The sequence below is a fragment of the Pygoscelis adeliae genome, unplaced genomic scaffold, assembly GCF_000699105.1.
Source record: "Pygoscelis adeliae isolate BGI_AS28 unplaced genomic scaffold, ASM69910v1 Scaffold54, whole genome shotgun sequence".
Taxonomy (NCBI): domain Eukaryota; kingdom Metazoa; phylum Chordata; class Aves; order Sphenisciformes; family Spheniscidae; genus Pygoscelis; species Pygoscelis adeliae.
The window spans coordinates 531,239-545,320 of NW_008824982.1; the positions used below are offsets into that span (position 1 = coordinate 531,239).

At 40.2% G+C, this 14,082-nt stretch overlaps 1 protein-coding gene across 1 annotated transcript in view; it reads left to right on the forward strand.

Annotated features, from left to right (window-relative positions):
- The window catches only part of PTPRK (protein tyrosine phosphatase, receptor type, K), a 311,793-nt gene that overhangs the window by 247,600 nt on the left and 50,111 nt on the right, over positions 1-14,082 (forward strand). The window contains 4 exon segments of the mRNA XM_009325628.1: positions 466-667; positions 3,513-3,618; positions 10,699-10,972; positions 13,948-13,984. Of these exon segments, the coding sequence (XP_009323903.1) occupies positions 466-667; positions 3,513-3,618; positions 10,699-10,972; positions 13,948-13,984 (619 nt within the window).

Below are 14,082 nucleotides of genomic sequence, written 5' to 3' on the forward strand. Positions count from 1 at the left end.
ACAAATCCAAAATACAGCACCATATGAGCTGCTATGAAGAAAACTAACTCCATCCTAGTCAAAACCAGTACATTAAGATATCATTGCTGGCTTTAAATATATTAGCTTGGTTTGGACAGCATTTAAATATGATTATTAGAAGAGGAGAGGGAAATGTATTGCAGGAAGTGAAAAATAAAGGGGTTTGGTGGAGATGGGGAGGATGGTGGGGGTGTCCTAACTTAAATGTAACAGTGAAATTTTCCATACACAAACTAAAATCACAAAGAAAGAGAGATGAAGGGCACCTGCATAGCCTTTCAAGTGAAGCAGACTCTACAATAATACACATCAAGTCCTCACGGTATCCCCAAGCTAGCTGGGTAGTTAGATGAGCATGTCTTTTGTTTCCTTTCCAGCCGAGCTAACCTAATCCCCTTGTGCCAAAAACTGTAACAATTGTTACAAAAATAATTGTTTTCACAGGTCAGCTATAGCAGTATACGGTCGTTTGATCCTGCAGTTCCAGTCGCAGGACCTCCGCAAACCGTGTCAAAGCTGTGGAACAGCACACACCACGTCTTCTCACACTTGCATCCCGGTACTACTTACCAGTTCTTTATACGTGCAAGCACCGTGAAAGGGTTTGGACCGGCAACCACAATCAATGTAACAACCAACATCTCAGGTAAAAACAAAAAGTGTGTGGTTTTATAAGGTTTTGGGGGTCATTTTTTGTAAGACTTGAAAAATCAGGAAATGTGAAAGAAACACACACCCCCCAAATCCTATCATATTGTGAAGCTCTATTACTGAAAATGTTTTTGAGCATATTTGCCAAACAGTAGCATAAGTTCAGGGATAAATCCTTGCATGAGTTAGAAATTGCACACCAGTAGTTGTCAACTGTTTGATTTTGTGTAATCTTGTACTTTCATCTAAAGATTTTGAAGTGCTGTATAAACCTTAACTAATTAAGCCTTTTAGCACTCCATAGGTCACTAAGTACTATATTTGTTTTGCAGATTAGTAAAGTCAGATGCAGAAAATTAACTGACTTACTCAAGGTGACACCACTTAGCAGCACACAGCTATAACAGAGTTGGGGCGGTTGGGAGGAAGTGCGCATTTCTTTTGTCAGATTCATATAGGTCTGCTTCCTCGTGCCTTTATTCACTTACTGCAATGCACCAAGATTGATACTATTCATCTTAATAATGCACTGCAAACTGTGGAAGAAAGTAACGTCAAATAGAATGCTTTAGTATTTTTATTTTCTTAAATTTCAGTATTCTCAAAAAATAAGATAGTAGCTTATGCAGGTGATAGCAGAAGATAAGTCAGTGCTAAATCTAGAGAGACTGTTGCTTTTATGACATGGCGACTTCAGAGCTTGGCAGAGATCAAAGTCAGTCAGTTAGAAATGTAAACAGCACAAAGCAGGCTATTTTCCTTATCTGCCATAATGAAACTTATATTGTCCTGTAAAGGGAGGTTAATAATGTATTGGAATGCACCTATCATTTCTTTGGGAAACTACTCAGGTGGTCTCCTCACCCAGTTCCCAAAAACATGCACATAATTCAAAATGTGAGAAAATTCAAGGCAGATCTCCTTGAATTATATAGCAAGTGAAATGCTGTAGTCACAGTTAACTGCAACAATTTGTTGAATTCCGTCCCAGCACATAAGTACTAGCACTCCTTATACCCCAGCCCCTTCAAAAAAACCCAACCAGTCAAACCACCAAAAAAACCCAAGTGACATGTTCTGTTCTGTTTATCTAGCTATTAGGTTGTTTTGAAGTCTAACATTTTTCTCCGGTTCTTTTAAGGTCCTTGTGTTTCTCCATAACAAATTCTAGTTCACAAATTTTCAGGGATAATGGTGGTGTAGTACTTGCATACTTGTCTTCTCTTTGTAGGAGAAAAAAAAACCAAAGGTGTAACTATGTAATATCTTGCTAGCATGTCTGTCCCCGAGATGTTTCAGTATTTTGAGAAATAAGGACCTCAACATGTTTGGATTATTTAGGACTACAGTGTGTTCAGGCTGCTTCAGATGTGCACTCTTTTTCCACCCAGAAATTTTGGGAATTCTGTCCAGAATCCACTTTCTAGACACAGTATGGGTCTGTTAGTTGGCAAAACATGGTTAATACTAGGCAGGCTGTGACACCCTTTGTATCTGAATTTCAATCTGTTTTTTTTCATCTTGCTTTATGCTGAACTGTTGTCTGGTTTCACTCTACATAACTGATGCTTTTTATGAAGCAATGCATATGTTTCTGGAAATGCTAGCTTCATCTTAATGAGGAGTGAAATTATTCCTTTTAACCAAGCTTACAAGTGGTTGCCATGATCCTAGTGAATATGATGTAAATAGTAATTTATAAATGAACGTTAAATGAGCATTATTTCTATAAAATATTTCATGAAATAAGAGCAATTTTTGTGTTCATCTAGGATCTGGGACTAATGAAGCAAGGTTTTTAATCTTTCAGTGCTCTTCTATCTATTGATATATTATTGCAAAAATTATTATGACTTAAATGATTGACATCCTGCTAAGAAACATCTTTTTTGTGAAAGTTCATCATACAGGCATCATGAACAATTTTATAAAGGCACAGCAGATAGTTTTCAAGCTTGTTAAAGATTACTAATTAATAGACATCTATTATTTTCTGAATCACAGAAAATCCTGTTTCTTTCCTTGCACTACAGCTGAAGTCAGCAACAGTATTACCAGTGAGGGCTGCGACAGGTTTGTGCGGAAGATTAAAGTCGGGTGGTTGAAGTGATCACGAACACCAGCCAACCAAGCCACAACAAATATTACTGCCACAAAGGCCTAGCAGCCAGTCCATTAGTGAATCAGCTCCTGAACTGCTTCTAGTTTTGACTTTGTTTTTTCTTAATACCCTGGGCTGAAAACTGCAGTGATTCAGAAGCTGATCCATGAACAGCTTGGCCATCCACTGTTAGAAATAGAAGGAGAAATGGGCACGGCGATAGACTCCCCCATCTAGTTCTAATCCACGGATGCATGTCTGTCCAAGCCCAATTTTTCTGCAGCCTGGTTGGTATTGGCGTGGTCTCCCATGACGTTTAAGAGGAAATGTGAAAGGCTCCTAAATTGTTGGAGGTGGAAAAAGAGAGGTGGTAGAGGTGGGTCTTCAAGATTGTGAATATAGTTGTTTGTAAGGTAGAAAGAGCAAGGCCAAAATGGCATTTTGTAGTCTTAGCATTTCTTGGCAGTCACCTCCTCCCTCTATTTCTACCTTTCTTGAATAAACTAGATTGGTATAACGATTTGATGGGGAGCAGTTAGGGATGGGGTTATCAGTTGTTGATGAAGTCTCGTTTATGCTCTAGTAAAAGATTGCGCCTGACTAGAAAATCATTAAAAAAGGCTCAGGTAGCTGATTGTGGCTTTGTACTATATTGCAAACAGCCACAATCTCATGAAAATTCAAAATGTTTTCACTGATTTGTTTCTCGTTCTTTTCCTTCCTACTCAACACTAATCAGCTCCCACTTTACCGGACTATGAAGGAGTCGATGCATCTCTCAATGAAACTGCTACTACAATAACTGTACTCTTGAGACCGGCACAAGCCAAAGGTGCACCTATCAGGTAAAAAAAAAAAAAAAAGAAAAGAAAATTTTTTTAAAAAATCAAGAAGAGATTTTTCAGTTGATTATATGCTGTCTCGCAGCTCATAAAGCTGTTCATTTCCAAGTGAAATTCATTTGACATTACTATTGTTTTTCTTAGCCAGACTGAGTTTACCAATAGATCTGTAATTAATAAGAAAAAATTCTTTGGGGTTTTTTTTTTAAAGATACTCATGACCTGAATCATCCAACTGTCTGTCCTGTTTGATTTAGGGTCCCCAGGACCACCTCCTATCCGTTATAATTTCATTTAATTTCTCACAGGCTCTCTGAAATATGAGGTTGAAAGGTGTTTGTCAGAAAGTGGATTTGAAAATAACACTTCCTCTCCAGTGCTTCAAATCAGCTATTCTGTAGCATATATGTATGACTGGAAAATTGGAAGCTCAGAGGAAATGGGAGAATAATAGTGATGAATGCAAACTATTTGACCTTTTTCCTCTGAGTGCTTCTTACTAGAAATCATGTAGCAAGCTATTAAATTTTATTTGGCGTGTCCCATAATCATATTAAAATGTGTCATTTATGTTAACTTTGAGGGGTCTTTCCCTTTCTGCTCTCTATTGAGAGATAATTTAATTCTGTTTGCAAAGATTAGTCCACATCCTGCTCTTTACTTCTACTTGTTAGTGCAAAGATTTTGTGATATTATTTGATTCCATTTGTCTTTTACTGATGTGGCTGCATCAGCGATATTCAAGGACAGGGTTGACTAATTGGGGGTTAATTAGCTACTGAGCATCAGAACCTTTTCATGCTCTTACCCTTGTGACATTTTAGAGAAATACAGGCTAATGCATTTCATTCTGTGTTGCATTAAGTCGGTTACCGCGGCTCAGCTGATGTTGAGTAATGTGCCTGAGCCCTCAAAGAAGAGGAAAATTAACTGTTTCTTAAGTCTGTTTCCATTCAGAGGAATGTATGCTTTACTTGGATGTTGTGGGGATGAGTCACATACCTATAAGCGTTTTTATATGCTTATAGTATAGTCACCCTTATGATTGATATGATCAAGTTATTTATATTCTGTCGTAGAAGATAATCCAGATTCATCGCCTTTATAGGAGATATTGATGTGTTGTATTCATAAATGAAATTGTAAGCCCATACATCATTAGTTTCTGAAAGATTGCCCTGGAGCAAACCTAGGAATATTTTGGGTGTGAAGAATGATAAAATATAGAGGACTACATTCAGTACAGGACTTGGATTCCTAAAATAGGGTTTTTGTTGAATTGATGCAGTAGAAACCAGACTTGTGATCTGAAAATGCTCCCAAGTTAAGCAGGTGCTTAAACTCACTGTATGCCTTTGTAGGTGCTTTTAAAGCTTTCCCGGTGTCCTGCTGCTGGCCACATCCAAAGCTGTCCGTATTTGAGAAATGTGATATCCCTCTCTCATCTAATCCGTGCCAAATCCTTTCAGTCTTGCACCTGGTCCCCCGAGGGGGCTGGTGCGTAGGCTCGTCCAGAGCGTGCCTGCCAGACACCACTGGGATCTGCTGCTGGTGGTGCTCATCTTCTCTACGCCAACTGGTCTGTGGCACGTTTGCGCAGACAGCAGCGGGCTCCCGCCTTCGGTCCCGCCACTCACCCTGAGGGTGAATCCCGGGTTTCTCTCTTGGGGCTTTTCTTTCGCAAACTGGTAACGTGATGGGATGCAGCTAGAGGATTACTCGTCCCTGGCTCAGGGAGCTCTGGTTTCTCTGCACTGTACTGGCAGGCAAGTAACTCACTGCAGAGTGAACCTGCAGCACACCACCTCACATTTGCCTCTCAATTTTCCTTACAGCATCCTCAGTCCTATGGCATGAGCTTGTCACTGTGGCCTATGAAGGTGGCAAAAAGGATCTATGTACTAAATGTTAATAGATAGTTTGATAGGGATAGTTTGATAGAGTATTAACAACTGTTCTTTGAGTAGGTTCTCAAAAAAGCGTACATCTTTCTTCCTGTCTCCTATCTTCCCTCTCCGCTTTAATTAATTTCTAAAACCTAAGAGAGTACATTAGATTTCTAACATCAGGGGGCCAAGGAAGTTAAGTCCTCCACCATAACTGGAGATCTGGGCTTTATTTTTAAAACAAAATGGATGTTTTATTCCTTACTCTGAATGAGGAGCATTCTCCAGGGGAATGCAGAAGACGTGGTCCCGTTCCCTTTCCTGAAGTTATGCATATTGCAGACAGGTATTTTTCAGCAGCTTCTTAACAGGGGAGATAAATGTAGCACACTGAAATTCTGAATTGATTCAATGCATTTCGCTAAACTTTATGATGCATTTTAGTGAAGCTTCGCTCCATCCACACTGCAGTTGTGTTTCCACTACAAGCTGGCTTGCTGCCATAATGAGTGTTACTAGGTAGGTGGGAAAAAATGCATTACGGTGCCTGCAGCTGTGATTGAGTAGAAGGGAATCAAATGCTGTTCTTAGGCCTGACACTGAAGAATACAGTTGGCTTTTTGAAAAGGTTTGTTTGCACCCAGTCCTTTAATCCCTGGAGCTGTAGATGGTCAAAATATTATTTTATGTAATAGCAGTAGGTCCATGTTTTTTATAAAAAAAAAAAAAATTAGAAAAGGGAAAAAAAAGCTTAGTCTGATACTCTTTGCTTTTACAAACAGAATTATACTATGATCAGATTTTGTTGTACCTCAGCCTCTCCATCAACACAGCCCCCCAGGAAACAGATGTTCCTTAACTCAAGTGTAATCTATGTGCAGCTGTCAATCATTTCTTTCAGACACTAGTTGTCACAGTTCAAACATGACTCTAATCATAACTTCCCTGTCAAGTGTTATTGTGTAATTTCTAGCATTCTTTATGGCCTCCTGGAGTTTTAAACAAAATTACAGACTAGAAATGCAAAGGGAGACAGGGCTGGATGGCTCAGGCTCACTGTGAAGCGCGTACTGTTTCACCATCAATCTCATGGATGAGATCCCAGCCAGTAGCATCAATGGTGCTTCAGTGATTCATTTGAAGATGTGATTTGTCACTGTAGTTTTTCTGAAGGATCCTAACTGAGCACCAGCAAAACAGTCTTTTGTTTTCAAATCCTACTGCAGATGAGGGTTACGAAGCGCTTATATCAGAATCAGCATAGACAACTGTTTAATGATGAAATTTATTTTATTTGATTGGTAATGTGTTTTTCTTATACCTCCATATGCAAAATCAGGTTGTTTTCATTTTACAAAAAGACTGATTAAGTGGACCGTGGCAGGAAGCAACTAAACTTAGTTGTCAGTTGGACTTTCAAGAGCTCAGGTTATAACTTGAGCTGTCAGTCAGTCTGGCACCTGTCAAAGGAGAGGACGCTGTGTGTCCACTAGGTGTGTGGAAGGAAATCTCTAGCTGATATTAAAGCCCAGTCAGAATAGGGCTGAAGTATGAACAACGTGTTCACCACTGCAGTACCTGTTTGAGAGCCTGAGTTTTTAGGGAGGGGTAAAAAGGAGGATCTGTTGGCAGGGGCCTGCTTAGGCTGTTTGTAATCGTCTTTGTCAATAGGGAGGTTCTGTGCAGGTTTTCTTTAGTAAAAGAAAAAGGTTTTTGACATCAAAAATAATTTCCTCATGCAAAATCTCAGCAGAGGAGCTCTTCACCTGTTATATCTTCAACATTTTCTCCGCTTACCTGACTGTCTCAGGCAACTGTTTGGCCTTTATGATCCCGGCAACTTACGTAGAAGCTTCTGAAGTCTGTATTACTCTTCAGAATAGCTCAGAACTTATTTTAGTCATCAGGGAGAAGGAATACTGTCATCTAGGTTTCCACCCCTCCCTTTCTTTCTCTCTTTTATTCCTCCTTCGCTGTATGGGAAGACTGGAAAAAAAAATAACTATTGTAGGAATTCCCTCAGCTCCAGTCACAAGCAAGCTCTCTCAATAATTGAATTCCCACCGTTACACAAAAAATGTGTAGAAAACATAAGATAATTGAAGCTAGGATTAGTAATATGTAAAAATGCAAGGATAAGCAGAGTACATAGCCTTTAAACTTTCACTTGTAGCCTGATATCAGACCACATTTGCAGCCAGTGAACACACCGCTTTTCAAGTTGCAAATTTAGATTTTGGCTTCTCTCTTCACATCTTACAGCAGGGTGTCCTTTCCGAACACTCTTATGTGTACATAGAGTAACAGTGCTGCTTTGGAGACACTGTAGTGTTAGTAAATAGGCTTAAACAGATGGTATCACAAAGGGCCGAGAGGTAAATGACTGTATTCCTCCGTGTCTTGTTAGCCTATAATGTACCATGAAAAATACTGTCAGATCCCCATTCCAAAGAGGATAGGCACATCTTTTACTTAAAAGATACTTTATGAAAATTAAAAAATAAAAATAAAAAAAAAACAAAAAGCCTCGTTAGAGACTTTAAAGACTTTCTGACATTTGCTATTCTTCCTTTAACTAAAAGTAGTTTATAAATGCAGACAGCTGCAATGTGTATATCTATTTCTTATTTTGCATGTTTTGTAGCTTCAGATATAGGGGCCCAAAAAGCATTATTTTTTGAAGCATATTTTATTTAAATGAGAGCATACTTTATGTAAATTATTTGAAAATATTTCAGAACATTCACATTTTCTTGTGATCTCATGCTTAAAATTTTGCCATACCTTTTATATCAGATTCAAAAATTACCACATATTTTTGAAGAATGCTATTAAAAGGGACTTACCTAATATTTATCTCAGTATTTAACTCCCATGCCCTTCATCTTTGATTTTTTTGGTTTGTTTCTGTCCCCATAGAGACTTGCCCCTTAAAAAGAATATGTGCCTTAAAAAAAAAAAAAAGATACCTCATTTACCCTTTATTTTGTGAAATGGGAAACAAGGGGGTTAATTTGGAAGCTGTGGTGGATCTCAGCTTCTGAGCTGCGTGACAAACCAGGCTGTTCCAGGGGACGGTTGCCTCTGTCGCTTGCAGACGTTGTGCTGTCCTTCCGCTCTCCCTGCTGGCTTTTTCCTCCTAAGTTGGCAGGGTGTCGCGGATGACAAGTTTCCTGCTCTCCTGGCACTTCAGAGAGCAGAATTTGTGTTGGTCCAGTCCTTTGGCAGCTCACGAGAGAAAGGAGGGAGCAGAGAGGCGGTGTCTCTGCTCCCAGCACTCTCCAGTTGTAGCTGGCTGCCCAGTTCGGGAGCGGTGGTTTTAACCCTGCCTGGGTCGAGGGCCAGGCCAGGGAGGTCCCTTGGGACATTATAAACAAAAATTATTTTAAATATTTTGCATCCTGTCAGGTTTGTAAAGTATTGGTGCTTTTAGGGGTTTTTTTGCTAGTACGTCAATTTTGAAGCGTAAAGAAAGATTCTGGGTGCGCAGGGGTCTTGTGGAAGTGACTTGTTGGTGCGGGCCGCATTAACTGGACATGGTTAATACATAGAGGTTACCACAGAAGATGATTTATAACCAAGCTCAGTTCACAGGCTGTTTATGAAAAACAGAGATCCCTGGAACTAACTTACATTTTTTTGTTTACGTCCTTCTTTTTACCTAGAGTTTCAAAAATGAGGTGACTTTTTCTATTCCTCTTGGTCACTCTGAAAGGGAAGAGGCTTTCCTCCTTAATTTTTTAGGTGCTAGGAAGAGGGGATGCTAACTTCTTTCAGCTCTAGAAAGACGTGAAACTAATTTTTTATTTTTTTCTTCTCTCCTTTCTTCCATTCCCCAGTATCATACTTCATCTCTGCCACTACAGTTATTGGGTTTTTTGGGCAGTAGTAGCAGAGAAAATTGACATAGTAATTTAATGCTGCCCCATAAGTTCTGAAATGAGGAGGATTGTCTTTGCCTTTGCCTTTCAGAGTCCCTGCAGCAATGCAGTGATGCTTCCAGAACCCTCTTCAATTTTACTTTTTCTGTTTAGAAATCTTTAAAACAAAACCAAGACAGGCAATTCTGCCAGTTTAATTGAGTAGCTTCAGGTCTTGTCTACATGCTTAGGCATATTTTCTTACTACTCTTTCATAAGGCCCTCAAATGTATCTGCATATAAATGAGAAATTGTGTGCATGTATACATGTGTGTGTATAGGTACGTATGCATACATATATTTCTTAAAATCAAAAAAACTCTTTTTTTCTTTTCTTTTTTTCTTATAAACTGAAGAACTGCCTCCTGTCCTCAGCGTGTAAGTTCTGTACTTCCGCAGAGCAGAGGAAGCTGATAATGAGTTGGTAACATCCTGCAGTTAGGTAGTTCCCCTAAAGGAGAAAGAAGAATTATAATTACCTGTTCTATTTTGAGCAGGTGATTTTGAAAAGTGACCAAGGCATGGACCATTTCAAGAGAAGTATTGGGAGGTTGGGATGGCGTTTTAATAGGCCAAATGCCATCTGCTTGAGCAATTTGTAACGTTTTATCATTGACAATTGTAGAGGAATGAGACAGTCTATTTTGGTAGAATGGACAGATTTCTGTCCATCTGTGCTTGTATTACAGCATGTCGCTTGTACTTTAGATCTGCGTAGCTCTGAGCCAAGATAGAAGCCACAGCAAGGTCAAGAGGTGGAGAAGCCTGTCAGCACATTCTGTCTCTTAATGATATGACAACTGCAAATTGGTGCTTCAGGCACAGCCTGGAGGCAGTCATTGTGTTGGGCCTTGAAGCTCAGCTTTCTCTAATATTGTTTCAAAGGGAAATGCTAACTTCAGATGCTTCCAATTAGCCAAGAATTTAATCTATTGTAGTTTAAAGTCAGATTCATTCATATGTTTCTTCAAAAGAAAAAAGACTTAAAAAAAAAAAAGAAGAATAGTCATTGTTAGGAGGTTATGTATAGATTTGTATTGTTGTTTTTCCTGAAAAAAATGGATGCTGCTTCTTTCCAATGGCTGAATTAGACAGCTTTGCTATATTTCAAGCCTTTGTTTCTCCTCTGCATCCATGCATCTGCTGTCTTTTCCTTTTTTCTTTTTTTTTTTCTTTTTAAGTTTCACAAAGCAATCGGGTTAATATTTTTATGAGACTAGGGAGTTGACCCTAGCAGGTGACCTTAAAGGTATGCTGATCTTCCTCTGTTTCACTAGTGCCTACCAGATCGTTGTTGAGGAGCTGCACCCGCACCGAACGAAGCGAGAAACGGGTGCCATGGAGTGCTACCAAATCCCCGTCACCTATCAGACGGCTCTTAGTGGAGGCTCGCCGTATTACTTTGCTGCTGAGCTGCCCCCAGGAAACCTGCCGGAGCCAGCCCCCTTTACCGTGGGTGACAACAGGACTTACCAGGGTTTCTGGAACCCGCCGCTGGCTCCTCGGAAAGGCTACAACATCTATTTCCAGGCCATGAGTAGCGTTGAGAAGGTAAGCGCCAACCACACCTTTCTCCTGGAAGGAGTCAAAGACATGCCCGTGGTGACAATTAGGAGTGTCGAAGTTGGGCGTAGTTAGGTGTTGGCAGTGGCACGGCTGTAATCCCTTCCGTGCTGTGGCAGCATGGCAGCGTGCTATTCACATTTCACACTGCCTTTGTATCATAGTAACTGCTACTAGACGAGAGTTTAATACATCTTGTAGTAATCATCTCGGCAAAGTAATTTCAGTGCTGTGGCTCTGCCTCCTCGGTAAATAACATCCACAGCCCTTTCCCCAATTCTCAGTACTCGTGCACTTCAGAAGATTAAATTACTACGGGATAAACAGAACGTGGGCTGCTCAGCAGGCTAATAAAACGTTAGAAACTTTTTGAGACTCTCACACTGAACGTCAAATAAAAAGTAAAAATTTGCTTGAGCAAAAGTAACCCCAGGTCCACGGTGTGTTTTCAAGAGCCTTTCTGGAAAGGTGGACTTGAGGCTTGCTCCACTGCTGTGCAATAGTAAGAGTATGGCTGTTGCTCACCTTCATTGCCTCCTTGGTGTTTCATTTTTAACTCTGTTGCTGAGTACTGCTGCTGGCTTTATGCACATGGAAGGGGGAAGAGTGCCAGGGAGGGAGGTTCCAGGTGGGAAGAACAACTGTGGCTCTGCAAGCCCCGTGCTGTTGCTCTTGAATGGTTTTTCCTCTCATAAATGAAAAATGGGGGAGGGGGAAATCATCGGTGAGGAGGGAAAAGATGGTAGGCACAGAAGCTTCACATATTTAAAAATTTAAATTTTTGATTTCTAGTTTAGAAATCTGAAGGAAATTGCAATAACATGTCCATAAGAATCTCCATAGGAAGTGTCCAGGCAGGTCAGAGAGGAGCTAGAAAGAACAGCCAGATCGATAGCCGCCGAGACTCACCAGAGCCATTGGAAAGGAGCAGAAGCCATGTTTACCCTTCCTTACGTTTGGGTCTCTGCGGTGACTAAACAAACCCTAGCTAACAGGCAGCCTTGCCTTGGAGCCTTTTGAAGAAAATCTCACCTTCTACCAATAGTTATGAAAATTGCATACGCATCAAGTCAGAATGGGGAAAAAGCAGGAGCTGATGAAAGTGTACTGGAGCTGCTTGAGAACTGGAGGCTTTTTCTGAATGAAGAGACCATCCCCTCTTCCTAGTTCTTATCTATAGACCTGTATGAAGCAAACAAAGCAAAATAAAAGGTAACTGCTAGTCACTCGTTCATATTTCCCTCACCTGCTACATATATTCCCTTTGCTTTTGTTGGCTTCCGGCTGACTAAGTTGTAAGGAAATTTGTTTCATTCCCCAAGAAATAAATGGGAGTGAAAAGAAAAACAAAAATATTAAATACAAATATAATCTTTATTTTGGCTTTTACATTTTGACAGATAAGTAGATGAGGGAAGAACACGTTATTTTTCACTTTAACGTGATTTCAACTCGTGAGAGAGTTTAATCCTAAAATGGTTTTTTTTCTGGTATGATTTAAAACTTTGGATCAGATTTCTGTTCGTAGAGGGATGTGGGGGGAGGTTTTGGGTGGACTGCACTGCATTCTGCCAGGACAGAGATCTAGTGGTTGTAAGATAACCTCTGAGCTGCAGAATATTTAAACAGGTGCTTTACTATAAAGCAGTGGGCTTACCAAAATAGTCAAAGGGAAGTAAAGTATGCTCTGAAATACACCATAGGGTTGGGATGAAAGTTACTCTGTGATCGTCACAGACATTTTGATCAAAAGTGGACAAGTAAATCCAGTAACTGGGGAGAATGCTAATTAGGTAAGATTATATCGATAAACTTTGCAGGGCTTTCATTTAGATTGAGAAATTGTCTTTATGGAACACTTACGGGAAATCTCAACTCACAGCTTTTCTCATTCTTTACAAGCTGTGTTTACAAAACAGCATCAACATATTTTACCTGTTGCTTGGGAATCTTCAAGAAGAGAGAGATCCCAGGGGATGTATTCGGGGATGGAGTGCTGTGGGGTTCAGGACTAGAGGGAGCATATTTTATAGAATGAAACTGCCATTATTATATTTTCTAATTACATGCTAATATTGTTTAGAGTGATCTAATACAGCAGCAGCTGCATCCTCTCACGCAACCATGCTATTTCAGTATGTTTGCCTTTAAAATGTCTGCACGTTGTACAAAAAGGTCAGAAAACCCATTTGTGACTGACCCTCGTCTGTTCAAGTTGTCCAAACTGTGCATAACCAAGTCATTTCTCTGTTCATTTGTTTCAATTGCTGACCAAACTTCGGGGGGGGGGGGAAGAAAAAACAAAAAAATTGTCTTTGCACGTGCAACTTCTTCCGAAGCACATGACTGTCAAATCACTGTCTTTCCTGGGCAGATTATATAGGTTGTAGATTAACTGTGTTGTATGTGAAGGGATACCTGGGCTGCTTCTCTGCTAATTCCACACTCAGAAGCATGTGGGAACATGTTGCTGACATGCTTCAGGTGACTGTTCAAGACCATCAGGATGCAGCAAGACAAGTTAATTTGGACACACGCTGAAGAAATGTACTCTTCTTTGCTGCATGGTGCTGTTGAAGGTCAACACTGGCTCAGGATTTCTGTGCCATGAAATAAAGAGGAGCACCAGTCCTCCCCTTTTCTTCCACTGCACCCTCTCTCTGTATTCTTATGGCATGATTTCCATTTGATTTGAATAATCTGAAATTTGGCTACATCTGGGCTGTCCTGCACCTTTTCTCCCCATTGTTATCCTGGATAGTACAGATCAATGTCTAGATTTCATCCAGCTTCTGTAAAGGCAAAATCACTCAGCCTCTTCTCTCCTGCTAAGTCCAGAGCCCTGAGCCACCTTGTTGGGTTGCCCCAGCTGATCGGCAGATCTCGGATGAATTTATGGAACGGGGAGGGCAAGAAAGAACAACCTGATCTGACTGTTTTCTTTACTTTTCCCTCCTCAACAGGAAACCAAAACTCAGTGTGTTCGAATAGCTACAAAAGGTAAGAGGTTCGTCCCTCCAAGAAAAGTAGCTTTTTTAAATGAAATGTGGAGTTTCTGTTAAATGTTTGAACCAAAGCCAGTACTGTCCCTCTATTTT